At 45.3% G+C, this 15,365-nt stretch overlaps 1 protein-coding gene across 1 annotated transcript; it reads left to right on the forward strand.

Annotated features, from left to right (window-relative positions):
• Nucleotides 1–751: 751 nt before the first annotated feature.
• syngr3a (synaptogyrin 3a) lies at nt 752–13,449 on the forward strand (the record flags this gene model as incomplete). Its single annotated transcript, XM_083779685.1, is given in 5 exon segments — nt 752–853; nt 6,547–6,763; nt 6,766–6,780; nt 10,347–10,492; nt 13,237–13,449. Coding segments are annotated over 5 exon segments (693 nt in total).
• Between the last annotated feature and the right edge of the window lie 1,916 nt (nt 13,450–15,365).

Here is a 15,365-nt window from a genome sequence, read left to right on the forward strand (position 1 = left end):
GCAATCTGACCATGTGGGCGGTTGTGTTATTAATAATAAGCCTATCTACGGTAATAAATAATTCCCAGTGGGACGACGTGATGTGATGTGCATCGATCGATTCATAACTAGTAGAAACTACAAGATGCCCTTACAATCGATGACGCCTATTATACAATCTGGTTCATATTGCATTATATACTATAATAGCAGCACATAATTTATGCAGTGCTGTGTCTGTGGAATCTGGCCGTTGCTGCTGATGCTACTGGGCGGTATACTGTAACTACTGTAGGTAGAGATGCTACCATCATTGTGACGGTGAGTATAGTGAGGAAACTGAAAGCATAAATAATAAGCACGCGGGCACACACATCGGTCGTGCGCGCCCCCGACCACCACACTGACACAGCAGCAGGCAGCAGCAGCTCACAACCGTGCGTCCCCCATTCAGTCAGAGCAGAGAGGAGACCCGTCCCTGGCTATACATCCATACAGAGAGGAGACCCGTCCCTGGCTGGCTACATCCATATAGGAGACCCGTCCCTGGTTACATCCATACAGCAGAGAGAGAGAGAGAGGACCCGTCCCGGCTATAATACATCCATACAGCCCAGAGAGGAGACCCTGTCCCTGGCTACAGAGAGAGAGAGAGGACCCGTTCCTGGCTACATCCATACAGAAGCAGCCCCATCCATCCAGCCGTGGACTGGACACTGGAGCCGAGAGGAGGAGCGCACCGAGAGAGAGCAGCGACGTTGTTTAACAGAAGATGGACGGAGTGGGCTCGTTCGGAGCGGGCCGGGCCGGATCCACCATCGACCCGATAGCCTTCGCCAAGCAGCCGCAGACCATCCTGCGGGTCCTGTCCTGGGTGGGTAACGTAACGCACGACCGAGGGTCTCTCTCTCTCTCTCTCTCTCTCTCTCTCTCTCTCTCTCTCTCTCTCTGTGTGTGTGTGTTAATTGTCGCTGCTGCTGCTCAATGGGACCCGGCCGTGTCGTGACGTGTTCCAGCCGCAAATTAGGCTCTATAGGAAATCTACCGATGATAATAATTGATGGGCCGGCCGGGTCTGTGTTGACTGTGCTGCACTGCTGCCTTCAGGCCTGTCTATGTGGATACATGATTATTGTTATCCTGTAATAAATGATAATTCGGTTGACTATATAGGGACCATGGCATTTATTTCCAGATGTTTTGGGCTACTATAGGCCTGGGCTATTTAATTTGAAACAGACTATATAGGCTATACTACGTCCGCTCATTAATGGTGTATCAGTGCATTACAGTAGCCTAGCCGATGGTCCATATGTGTGTCGACTAATAGGATGCTATACAGGGCCTTATCCTTAGTTATGCCTGCCTGGCCCGATATGGAAATGCATGTGTACAGTACAGCGACCAGACCACCATAATCATTCTCCAGCATTCCACAACCTCATAAAAATGTGGCCGTCGCTTCATTTTCATTCTCTAGGCATGAATTAACGAACTCGGCCAGCTTTGAGACTGCAGAGATTATAGTCGCTTTTCTTCGTCGCTCTGGACATTTTTAACTTAAGGTTATTTTTCATATGATATAGGCTATACAGAAACCATACCAGTTATCTGATTTGGGAATCCCTAATATCTATCTATGCCTATTTAGCAGAACACGGTCGTCCGTGCGTCCGTCCGTCCGTGCCGTGCGTGCGTGCGTGGGGCCATGCAGTCACGAGATGCGCGCGTCATTGGCATCTTTGATTGGTGGGTGATCATTAACGGACGCCATGGTCTGGAAACAACGTGGTGGTTTCCTAACGTTTCATAATAATACTGCGTCCAGTGCATCGTCTGTGCAGTGGACCAGGATGGATCACTAGGCTGCTTGGAATATATAGGCTAAGATGCTATGGTTCCAGGTTCCCAAACACTGGTATAGAACCAGAGTAGTCGCCCAAAAAAGGAGATAAAAGACAAAAGTGTAATGAAATATTTATATTATACAGGTACAGTATAGGCCTATATAGTTCTTCTGACCAAGCAATTGGTTGAAATAGCTGGGTTAATGCTATCCACAGTGCTGAAATGAGCATGGCAGCACACCTATAGCCTTTAATATATGATTTGAGAACGGATTAGTGTGACGTGTGTGTGTGTGTGTGTGTGTGTGTGTGTGTGTGTGTGTGTGTGTGTGTGTGTGTGTGTGTGTGTGTGTGTGTGTGTGTGTGTGTGTGTGTGTTCCACATGGGAGACCCAGGTTAGGAGAGAGAGAGAGAGAGAGAGAGAGATCATCCTTAAGTTATCCTGATATAACTTCCTCATATATTGAACTGAAAGCGATAACATGAACTGTAGCCTATAACGTCTGCTATTGGAGATTATTGAACTGTTTTCTCGTGCGATCCATGTGGAAATTGACGCATCATGTTCCAAGGCTCTCATTAGGCCTGTAGCACGGGGGTTTATCTATAACGTAAAGGTGTAGCACGGGGGTTTATCTAACGTAAAGGTCTTTGACTCTTTTTTTTCTCCAATTGAAAATACGAGGATTTTCTGAAATGCGAGTGAGGTATACTGCATAATATACTCACTGTGAGCATCGCTACACACATAGTGAGATATGGAGCCACTTTACCCCATTGTGTTTGATCTGTATCATATGACCCAAACCCTTGTGTGTGTGTGTGTGTGTGTGTGTGTGTGTGTGTGTGTGTGTGTGTGTAAGAGAGAGAGAGAGAGAGAGAGAGAGAGAGAGAGAGAGAGAGAGAGAGTGTGCGCGCGCGTGTGGATTTGTGAGGTGCATAGTGTGGGAGCAGACATCACATGGCCCTATTCTGCCACCAAGTGTTTGTCAGCTGATGTGTGTGCTGTGTGTGTGTGTGTGTGTGTGTGTGTGTGAGGGTGTGTGTGTGTGTGTGTGTGTGTGTGTGTGTGTGCGTGCGTGTGTCAGAGAGAGACAGAGAGAGAGTTTTTGTTTACCAGTTTTATTCAAGTGAGTTTTAGTGTTAGTTTTGGTTTTTTGAGTGGTGCAGTCTTGTCTGTGTCTTTGAGTGGCGCAGTCTTGTCTTTGCGGGGCAGCTCGCCGGAACCATGGCATTCTGTGGAAACCATGGCATTCTGTGGATCTGGAGGTTCCGGGGACACCCCCCCCCCCCCCCCGGTGACCCCCACACAGAGTTGCAACACTCACTTCACACAGATGTGATTTTATTGTATTTGTCAGGGTGAGATTCAAAAATGTCACAAAACGTATTGTGTAACAAAAAGTACATACCATTTTAAAAATGGATTTACAGTTAAAGCTGCCACAGCTAACAAATTGGAAGATAGATGTCACATCCACCCATAATACTAGGCTTATGTATGAATTATATTGCATAAAAACTGGAGAAACTTTCTCAATTATTTTAGTTTTGTAAATTTTACAATTACTGTAGTAGTATTGTAAACACATACACTTTCAAGTTATCGTTTTTTAATCAATTTCTTTAATTCATTTATTTGTTTAGTTTTAGTTAACTATATAATAATCTGCTCTTTGTGTCCTGTCTCTCTACAGTCTGCACACTTTCTCCCATAGGGGGGACGGGGGACGGGATGATCAGAGAAAGAATTTGAAAGCGTGAATGAAAGAAAAATCCCACCCGTGTGAACTGAGTGGTGCGGTCTGTCTGTAGATGCAGGTGCAACCGCACCGTTGTGATTGGCTTTTGGCGAGGCTGCAGCTGGGGCGCTATTGGTGCTCTCTGACAGGCACAAAGTGTGATTGGCTTTTGGCAGACGGGGCGGGGCTGCGAGGCGCAGTGAATCCAGGACCGTGATTCGCCGCCCAAGCTCGGCAGTGCTGGTTACAGCAGGCGCCACCATGTCCACTTGGAAATGGTGAAAGCATTCATGGCCCACCCATTGATGGCTAGCCCTTCAGCTGCTGTGTTAAGTGGTCAGATAAGGGTTGGCTTTGTGCATTTTAAGAGCATGTTTATTTGAATGATCAGTCGTTCGATTGTGTTCCACCTTTGGGTCAATGGAACTAGCGTATAGTTTAAGGTCTTATTCTTTTGGTATCCGCTTTTTAATATTCATGTTTGTTATGTTATCATTACAGACTTTGTGTTTCGGCAATTATCTGGGGGACCCACCAGTGGCCCAGGTTGAGAACCAGTGATCTACAGCAGTGGTTCCCAAACCTTTTCATGTCGAGGACCCCCAAATTGACACTAATTAGCCCGCGGACCCCCATTTGAAGATATAATGCCAGGGACCCCCCCCCCCCCATAAGAGAAGATCTTTACACTACTTCCAAGGACCCCCAGTTTGACATGCATTGATTAGTCTACAGACCGGCATTTAATTACATTTATATCTCTGGGACCCCCAATTTATATTGTAAAAATCTATGTTCATTTAACTCTGAGAGTGTACAAATGGAACCAAATGGTTTTTGATTGATTGACTGATTGAAATATTTATTAACAGTCTGCAGAATTACAGTACATTTCAAGCACAAACTCAATACAAAGACTGTTAACTGTGAGTGGACGACCCAATTAAGCATTACACTTGTTTACAAGAGGGTCCACATTGTTCAATTCATCAAAACATTTAGAGACGTACAAATAGACACTTCTATATAGTTCAAGAACAGAACAGGAATTCATCATAAAGGAAGCAAAAAGGGAAAAGAAACATATACAGTGAGGGGAAAAGGGGGGATGGGGACTCCCTGGAACTCCCTCAAGGACCCCTGGGGTTCCCGGACCCCACTTTGGGACCCTAGTGATCTACAGTGCGGTGACCTCATGTCCCCCCCCCCCCCCCCCCCCCCCCCCCTGCACCATGTGACGCACATCCAGCATCATCACACATGAATACACACTTTTCATCCACACAATCGCTCCATTTGTCTGAACACGCAAACACACACACACACACACACACGCAAACACACACACATAAATCACGCACTTGATTTCCACGTGCACATTACTGTACTCTCTCACTACTCACTAATAAACAAACAAACAAACAAACAAACAAAACACACGCACACGCCGCACGCATGCACGCGCCGCACGCACACACACACACACACACACACACACACAGCCCCAGGTCCGTGTGATTCTTAAAGGGAAGTGAAGCATCCACCTCTCCAGTCACTCACTCAAGAGAGAGAGAGAGAGAGAAAATTAGGTCATGTCTTTGTTCTGATCACGCTCACGTACATGTTCATTCATACCATGTTCGGATGCGGTTTGTTTTCTTTTGTTGGTGAGGTGTGTACAGTACGGGCGTCTGTGTGTGTGTGTGTGTGTGTGTGTGTGTGTGTGTGTGTGTGTGTGTGTGTGTGTGTGTGTGTGTGTGTGTGTGCGTGCGTGACATTTGAAATGAATGTGTGCCATGCGTCTCACTGAAAGTCACTCATTAGAACCACAACCATTCCAGCTTCAGACACCTGTGCCTTTAACCCATTCTGACCTGAGATCAGATTCTAAAATGTCTATTACATCCTGACAGTTTCATTATTAACCCATTCTGACCTGAGATCAGATTCTAAAAGTGTCTTCGATTTTTCAAAAATAGCAGACCTACAAGCTCGTATCGCGCCACTCGGTGGCGCGATATGAGCTTGTAGATCTGCTATTTTTCAATAGCTAAAGCATAACATGATGCCAACACCAAAATTGGTGCCCGGTCAGAATGGTTAAGTTAACCACATGACACCCGGCCTATAGTGTCCCCATGTTTCCCTATTTCGGGGGGCATGTCATAATAGGTGTACATTCGGCAAACAATGGAGCTCGCGTGTAACGCAACTATAGTGTAACTAAACATGTTGCTGTATAATATAAAAGGGTTAAAGTGGTTAACCCTGTATATTATACAGCAACGTGTTTAGTGTAACTGTCATGAACTGGCTCACATCATGACAAAAAGGGAGACGACACACAGGATTAAACTTAACATTATTTTGTTTCTAACTAAAATAAGGCTTGAACGGTGCAAAATGTATGAGGTGTGAATGGTCAGTGACATCCGTAGTGTAAAGTGTGTATGGCTGTGTGAACATGGACTGTATGTGCGAGTGCAGAAAGCAACTGAACTGAAACTACTTCAAACAAGCATAACCAAACAGGCAGTGTGACCTGTGCAAGGGAGAGAGAGAGAGAGAGAATGGCCTCAGCCAGCCTGCTTTTATACCCAAGGGGATAATTGGGACCAGGTGTGTCAATCCCCAAGACACACCTCAGCAGGCTTAGCCTGGTTAATAAACCAGACCGAATCAGCCGTTGGCAAAAGTCTGTTTATTAACCAGGCTACAGCAGGCTGGCACTCTCCTCCTATACACAGGGACAGAGAACAACAATTAGTATCCAACCAAACCAACCCCACACACACACCCCCATGGGATGGGTCATCACAGTAACTAAACGTGTTGCTGTATAATATACAGGGTTAAAGTGGTTAACCCAACTCTCTCTCTCTCTCTCTCTCTCTCTCTCTCTCTCTCTCTCTCTCTCTCTCTCTCCTCTCTCTCTCTCTCTCTCTCTCCTCTCTCTCTCCCTCCATCCCGTCCCTCAGATATTTTCTCTGGTGGTGTTCGCCTCCATCGTGAACGAAGGCTACGTCAACATGGGCAGCGAGCGTCTCCACTGCGTGTTCAACAAGAACGCCGACGCCTGTAACTACGGCGTGTTCGTGGGCCTGGTGGGTCTGCTGGCCTGCTCCTTCTTCTTCCTGCTGGACTTCAAGTTCGCCTCCATCAGCTCCATCAAAGACAGGAAGAAGGCGGTGATGCTGACGTGGGCTTCTCAGGTGAGGAGATATAGATACGAGCTTCGAGGAGATTATTACTATTCAGTATTTTCTTTTTTTATATCTTTTTATTGGTTTTTTACATTTTTTCCCCTCCCATGTGGGGTCCTTGTTCATGTCAGCATATACATTTTAATACATACGTCTTAAAGGGATTGTGACATTAAAAAAAGGTTTTGAATTGTTCTTATTTTTTTTAGGTTTTCTAATCTCAATTGCAACCAAAAAACATGAACTTTTAACATTCAGTAGATTTTCTGTTATCTGGGTTTTCTGGCTCAAACAGGTGCTCTGATTTGCCGGCAGTAAGTGACATCACTTACTGCAAATCCCATATATGTCAATGGGATTTGCCAGCAGATGTCACTGTTTCACCGTGTTGCCTGTTTTCATTGTAGCTCAAAGGCCTTCCAAACCCAAAGAAAACTTCAGACCACAGAAAATCCACTGAATGTTCAAAGTTCAGGTTTTTGGGGTGTAATTGAGGTCATAATACCTAAAAGAAAAAAGAAAAATAAATGAAAATGAATGTCATAAAACCTTTAAGGCACCCCTCATTTTCCTCCCGTCCACCCACTATGCCCACCCACTCTTCCCCAATGCAGAGACAATACTGGAGAAGGGGAAAATTACAAAAAATACAAGAAAAAGAAGAAGTAAATAAATTAAATTAAAAGGAGAAGGGGGAGGGGGAAGAGAAGAAAGGAGGAAAGGGGGGGGGGGGGGGGGGGGACGACGACGACACATAGGCCTAATGCGTTCACCATTATATAGTTGAAATATTTCAAATATCGCTCATCTCTGGGACAACCATCAGGGTTTTTACGTGATCAACAAAGGGCGTCAAGTTTAAGGTAGAATAGTGCGTCCTTTATCCATCCGTTATGTGTAGGTGGGGAAACTTGTTTCCATTTCAGGAGTATAAGACGTCTGGCTAAAAGAGAGGTAAAGGACATTATTCTCTTAAGGTGTAGAGGAATGTTAGTCCCTGGGGGAATGCCAAACAAGGCCGTTAACGGGTTGGGTGGGATAGGTACACCCAATATGTCAGAATATGATTGAAATATGGCTGTCCAAAAGTCCACCAGCCTAGGGCATGACCAAAACATGTGTGACAGGCTAGCAGCGGTTACATGCATCATTAATGTCTGGAAATATCTGTGCTAATCGTGCATTCGTGTAATGAACCCGGTGAATGATCTTACATTGGATGAGATTATGTCTAGCACAGATTGAGGAACTGTGAACCAGTCTCAGAGCCGTCTTCCATGTCGGGTCGGGCAATTCTAGCCCCAGGTCCTGCTCCCATGCCGTCCTAAGATGGTTGAGAGTTTCTGGGTTTATTGAGTTGAGTTGACTATTCAGTATTTTAGCTGTGACGTCACGTGAGCGCCCCCTCCATAGAGTTATACTGTGACGCTCCGTCGGACTAAATCTGAGACGAAAACGATCGCTTTCCTCGCAAACAACAAAGCTCTCCCAAATCTGGCTGTGACAGGCCGTCTGCCCCACATGGAATACTATCGCCATTTTATTTTATTGTGTCAACTAAATCCTCAATAATGCAAACTAGATTCAACATACATCAAGGAAATACAATGACACAAGTTAGTAAAAACAAGGTTCTAAAATGACGGCCAAAATCAGAAAAAAGGAAGTCTAATTCTAAAAAGGTAACTAAAACCCACTTTGGTGAACACATTTGAAAAAAGAAAAAAATCTGTTGTTTTGGGGAGCGCTGGTTTCAGTCCATTCAACCTCCTCTTGTGTGTTGGCTATAGTGAGGTGCACCCTAGGAGACATTTATACTTCAAAGCACAGAGAACAGCTGATATACAAGCTCACATCACGTCACGGATGCAGTGGCATCGCAGTGGCATGAGCGACACCCCATCGCGGGACGAAGCATAAATTATACTCGTTGGGCTGCAGGTGCGCGTGCAGCCGTGGACAAACAGGCTCTGCTGCCGTGTTGATCACGAGCGCACTTAAGCAATTCTACACAATATTACACTTGCGGAACTCGACTCCGTCTCGTTCCCCTACCGCATCACTGTCGTGGCAATAATCACGTTAAACAATTACCCTTAAAACTAAGAAAATCGCTGAAAAAATATATTTTTTTAATGACAGATGTAGTCACTACGACCACAAATGTGCCAAGAAACTAGCTAGCCTAGCCACCAAGTTTGCTAGCGCTCTGGGAAAAAAGAGCAGCTGAATTATTATTATTTGTTTTTAAATATATATATATATATATATATATATATATTTTTTTTTTTTTTGCGGCTTACGCCTTTTATTAGTTTTTGAAGGGACAGACAGTAGGCTGACAGGAAACGGGAGAGAGATGGGGGGAAGACATGCAGTAAAGGCCGTGTCGGGCTCGGGAGTCGAACCCGCGGCACACTGCGACTGGATTACCAGTCGGGTGCCCAGACGGTTACGCCACCGCCTGGGCCTTAAATATATTTTTTATCCCACAATTTTGTAACCCATTTTTCACCCCTGTGTCAATCATCTAATGTGATCCTGGGCTCTACACACCCTCCACCAACCTAGTCCCCATATATGGGGGACAAGGGGAGAGCAACGGACTTGAACTCATGCTTCCTTCATGCCTGAGTGTCCAAGTTGCTCCTTTACGCCTGACAGGGGGGAGTTTCCCTGGTTGGACGTAGCGCGTGGAAGGAACACGTTATTCCAACCAGTTCCTTTCCCCTCCATCAGGCGCCCCGGCTGGCCAGGGGGAGGCAGTTTAGAGACCAGGATTACTGCATGTTTTTTGTGAGGGTACCTAACCTAGGGGACACGGGGGAATTATTTGTTTTGATTAGGTGGTGAATGGTGCTGGTTTAACCCACGGCTAGAAGGCCGTTTCAACCAATCAGATTGCTTCCTCAAAACGACCTGTTGTAGAATTCCCGTTCTTATGACAGCGACCGGAGGTGTGGTTTTGAGGACAACTGATTTGAATTGCTATTATTGTTCAAAGACAATCTGCAAAGTTTGATGGTGTCTCCGTTGCATCTTATGAGAGGCAGGGTTCTGGTGCTGCCCGTATGCGCCGTGCGCATGCTGTTGCTTTACAGTGTGACGACGTAAGGCGTCTATTAGTCCAATCAGTGGCTGAGGAGCGGGGGGTGTGGCATAAGTCACATCAGGTCCACTGAAGCCAACCTCCTGAAGGTCCGCAAGGCCAAGTACCGCACCTGGGGGACACCTGGGGGGACAGGGCCTTCTATGTTTCGGCCCCCAAACTCTGGAATGAACTCCCCAACCATCTCAGAGCTGCTCCCTCTCTCCTCTCCTTCAAAACCTCACTCAAAACCCACCTCTTCAGGATACTGTAGCTTTCCCCAGCTGAGGCCTCGTTTATCCTTTTATCTTTTTAACCCTGTGCTGTTGTTGTATCTGTTATGTTTTGCTTCTTTTTTTTCTTTTTTTTTCTTTCTTATTAAAGTCCTTTCCTATAGTGTTCCTATGTAAAGCGCTTTGGGTATTTAGAAAAGCGCATTTTTTTGTTATTGTATTAGTAACCTAAACATTCTCATTGGCTTATTCAGGTTTTTGGACCTTCCTGTATTTTGTGAGCTTCTGCTTCCTGGCCAATCAGTGGTCTCAGACCACTCCGGATGAGCTGCCACTCAACGCGGGGGCGGATGCAGCGCGGGCTGCTATAGTCTTCTCCTTCTTCTCCATAATCACCTGGGTAAGGTTCCCAGTCTTCTCCACAATCACCTGGGTAAGGTTCCCAGTCTTCTCCACAATCACCTGGGTAAGGTTCCCAGTCTTCTCCACAATCACCTGGGTAAGGTTCCCAGTCTTCTCCACAATCACCTGGGTAAGGTTCCCAGTCTTCTCCACAATCACCTGGGTAAGGTTCCCAGTCTTCTCCACAATCACCTGGGTAAGGTTCCCAGTCTTCTCTATAATCACCTGGGTAAGGTTCCCAGTCTTCTCCATCATCACCTGGGTAAGGTTCCCAGTCTTCTCCACAATCACCTGGGTAAGGTTCCCAGTCTTCTCCATCATCACCTTGGTAAGGTTCCCAGTCTTCTCCATAATCGCCTGGGTAAGTGTAGTCAAGGGCTGATCTGGTCTGGGATAATGCAGAGAGATGCCAACCCTAGCGAAGTATCGCAAGGGATGGATGTGGGGTCTCTTGAGGCGAGCTGGTATAAAGTCCTTAGGTCGATGTCACGATCTTGGTTCTTAGCTTAAATCCATCCTTGCTCGCGTAGGCACCTATATTTATACTAAGTGTTGAGATGTCAGAGGTATGTCAGAGAGACGTCACCTCTGACTGGTTATGACGTCGGAGAGGCACTTCGTTCCTTCGTAACAGTGAGGTTTCATTTTCTCCATAATCACCTGGGTAAGGTTTCATTTAGCCTAGTCCTCCTTCTCCATAATCACCTGGGTAAGGTTTCATTTAGCCTCCTCCTTCTCCATAATCACCTGGGTAAGGTTTCATTTAGCCTCCTCCTTCTCCATAATCACCTGGGTAAGGTTTCATTTTCATATCCCAAGCTTTAGCCATATATTGGGTTTTGTTTTTAGATGTTGCTCTTGTTTGCTTTTGTCTACAGTCATAAAAACATGGCCTAATCTACCTGAGTAGGCCAAGTTTGGTCCCTTAAAGGGACACACTTTTGACACCCTTTTTGCAAAAAAATAATATGTTAATGACGTTTAGAAGATTTAGAACACTTTCCTGGGGGTCTTTATGTGTGTAATATGTAGTTTTAGATATTTTAGATTCTAGCAGTGAGCCCAGTGTCTCTGATGTCATGGACACTGGGCTCACTTACTTCCTGGACTACAATTCCCATAATGCTTTGGTGCACTGCTCCTCCTTGTGGGTAGGGGTAGGGATGTCTTACTGAGATAACATGTAGTCCAGGAAGTAAGTTATGGCCATCTCCATATATGAAGATCACAACACTGACCTCACCAAACCCTGCATAGCCATACATGGAGAAGACTGGATCATCACCTAGATCTGCATATATGGAGCCGGCCAGCAATCTGACCTCAAACCCTTAAATCTCCATATATGGAGCTGACCATTCCATTATGTTGATCCTTCTCCACCTGTCCTTCCTCTTCGATGTCTCCCTTTTGACTGATACCTGTCCATTCAAACTCTAGACGGGCCTGTTGACTGATACCTGTCCATTTAAACTCTAGACGGGCCTGTTGACTGATACCTGTCCATTTAAACTCTAGACGGGCCTGTTGACTGATACCTGTCCATTTAAACTCTAGACGGGCCTGTTGACTGATACCTGTCCATTCAAACTCTAGACGGGCTCTGTTGACTGATAGCTGTCCATTTAAACTCTAGACGGGCCTGTTGACTGATACCTGTCCATTTAAACTCTAGACGGGCCTGTTGACTGATACCTGTCCATTTAAACTCTAGACGGGCCTGTTGACTGATACCTGTCCATTTAACCGGGCACCCATTTTGGTGTCAGCATCATGTTATGCTTTAGCTATTGAAAAATAGCAGATCTACAAGCTCATATCGCGCCACCGAGTGGCGCGATACGAGCTTGTAGGTCTGCTATTTTTGAAAAAATCGAAGAGCGACTGACATTTTTAGAATCCGATCTCAGGTCAGAATGGGTTAATCAGACCAGTGTGTGTCCGGCGGAAACCTCGTATGAATCTGATCTCAGGTCAGAATGGGTTAAATAGTTCTCAATAGGCCCGAAAAATAAGGCCGGGCCCTACCTGGCCCTTCTCGTAGAAGAATCTTTGAGTATTTGTCATGAGGTTTTTATGTGGTCACGCCCAACAGTTTATTAAGTATGCCTGGTTGTCCTGGTGGGTGGTGATCCACATGAAGGGGGAGTGGTTAGGGGAGGGAATGATATTGTGATGTCACTATATCACCGTTTATTTTTCATTGGCACGTTTGACCGTCAAGGTTTCAGCCTCCAGGAAAAAAAACCCTAAATACAAAGAAGTACTGTCACCTCATAAACACATGACATAACAACCACACCAAGGGCTCTAATGAAGTACTGTCACCTCATAAACACATGACATAACAACCACACCAAGGGGTCCAATGAAGTACTGTCACCTCATAAACACATGACATAACAACCACACCAAGGGCTCTAATGAAGTACTGTCACCTCATAAACACATGACATAACAACCACACCAAGGGCTCTAATGAAGTACTGTCACCTCATAAACACATGACATAACAACCACACCAAGGGCTTAAACGAAGTACTGTCACCTCATAAACACATGACATAACAACCACACCAAGGGCTCTAACGAAGTACTGTCACCTCATAAACACATGACATAACAACCACACCAAGGGGTCCAATGAAGTACTGTCACCTCATAAACACATGAATAGCTGCCTGTATCTCTTTCCCTTCCTCTGCCTGCCCTGATCTGGGTCTCTCCCTCCTCTGTCTTTAGGCGGGCCTGACGGTGCGCGCGGTCCAGAAGTACCTCCTCGGTACCGACATGACCCTGTTCACCACCGACCACGTGGACGGTGGCGCCCCGCAGCCCGCTCAGCCCTACCCGTCCAACGCACCGGAGGGCGCCACCGAGACCACGGACACCTACCAGAGTCCGCCGTTCACCGAGAACAACGGGGCGCCCACGTACCAGGTTCCCATTTACTAGGAGGAAAACGTTGGGTTTGACGGATGGAGAGAGAGAGAGAGAGAGGGGGCGAGAGAGGCTTATGGATGGAGAGAGAGAGGGGGCGAGAGAGAGAGGCTTATTATGGGGATGGAATGAGACCAGAGTATAGGAAGAATGTGATGTCATATACGTGATGTTGTCGTTCGTTCACCACTGGATTCGGGGCGAGTTTCGATAGCGTAGAAGTGGCTTATTCCTCCACCGCTGACTTCTGTCCATTCTTTTTGTTTCTTTTCTCTTTCTCACTTTAACATTCCAGCAATTTCCTCCATGGACTATGTAGTAGTGGACAGGAGACATTGACCTCCTGTAGCTAGAACCCCTTTTGGTGTTAGCATTATGCTATGCTTTAGCTATTGAAAAATAGCAGATCTACAAGCTCGTAGCGCGCCACCGAGTGGCGCGCTACGAGCTTGTAGGTCTGCTATTTATTTATTTTTATCAAAGAACGACTGACATAGAAACATAGCTTTTTCAGAAAACTGTCAGGATGTAGAAGACCTTTTTAGAATCTGATCTCAGGTCAGAATGGGTTAAAGGGTTCTAGTGAATGCAAGGAGGAAGGACAGGAGATGTTGCCACTCTGCAGTATTGAAACTCGTCCTCGGTTCAACCTTTAACAAAAAGGAGGGATACAGACTGTCGACAGGTTTATAGTGACTCCACCAAAAATCTAAGTGAGATTATGAAACACAGTGCAGCAGTCTCTCACATACAGTAGCCTATACGTTTAAAAAAAAAAGAAGTCATTTGTTCAGTCTTTGTAGCACCTCGAAAGCAATTGTTGAATTTTATTTTCATGCCAAACAAAAATGGGGGGTGATTTAGGTATTATTTTGTTTGTCCCTTTTTCACTGCTGCAGTTACAACTGACGACATGTATTGAATCTGCATGTTTCTGAATTTAGAGAACAATTAAGTGCCATACTGTACTGTGTGTCTCAAAAAGTGACTTAAACTAGTAGTTTATATTATGCTGTAAAAAAAAAAAATAAGAAGAAAATAAATAAGGAAAAAAAAGAAAAATACATGACAGCAACAATGACAATATTTGTGACCAAGTGCAATATCTCATGTTCTGTAGATAGGTGGGTAGGTAGTTGGGTATGTAGGTAGGTAGTTGGGTAGGTGGGCAGGTAGTTGGGTAGGTAGTTGGGTAGGTGGACTGTAACATTAAGCCATGTCTCAAATCACACCCTGACTCCACTGCTTTGTAGCAAATAAGAAATAAAATGCATTCTTATCTCTGATCAAACAACATGTTGGTAGAGGCATGAGCTCACCTGGTGCGGGTGGAATGAGTTCCTTTAAACAGAAAAGGTGTGAAAGGTGTCAAAGATAATCCCCGAACATACTTTCACAAGACTATTAAAATAATAATACATGCTTATTGTTGAACTTCACAGTGGATTGATTCCAAGACTGGACTAGTAGTAATTAGAGAACATATGAACCTAAGTGATTCAGATTTGTATAGGAATGTGTACACTGCAGGGATGTTGTTATTTGAGACACTGGCCAGTGTTGAGTGTTGAAAAAGGGAGGGGTGAATGGGTATAGGGGAGATTCTGGGCCAATCAAGTCTGTTTCTGTTTAATTTCTAGAAGCTGCCAAACTGCCCTGTGTTCTAACTTCTTATTGCCATCAGGTCCGTCTGCCTGTCTCTGGTTGTTAAAGGGACACTTCACGCTTTTTGCAAAAAGAAATATGTTAATGACGTTTAGAAGCTTTAGAACACTTTCCTGGGGGTCTTTATGTGTGTAATATGTGGTTTTAGATATTTTAGATTGTAGCAGTGAGCCCGGTGTCTCTGTTGTCATGGACACTGGGCTCACTTCCTTCCTGGACTACATGTTGTCTCAGTAAGACAGCTCTCTTCCTATCCACAAGGAGGA

This window comes from Protomyctophum parallelum (genome assembly GCF_964188405.1).
Source record: "Protomyctophum parallelum genome assembly, chromosome: 13".
Taxonomy (NCBI): domain Eukaryota; kingdom Metazoa; phylum Chordata; class Actinopteri; order Myctophiformes; family Myctophidae; genus Protomyctophum; species Protomyctophum parallelum.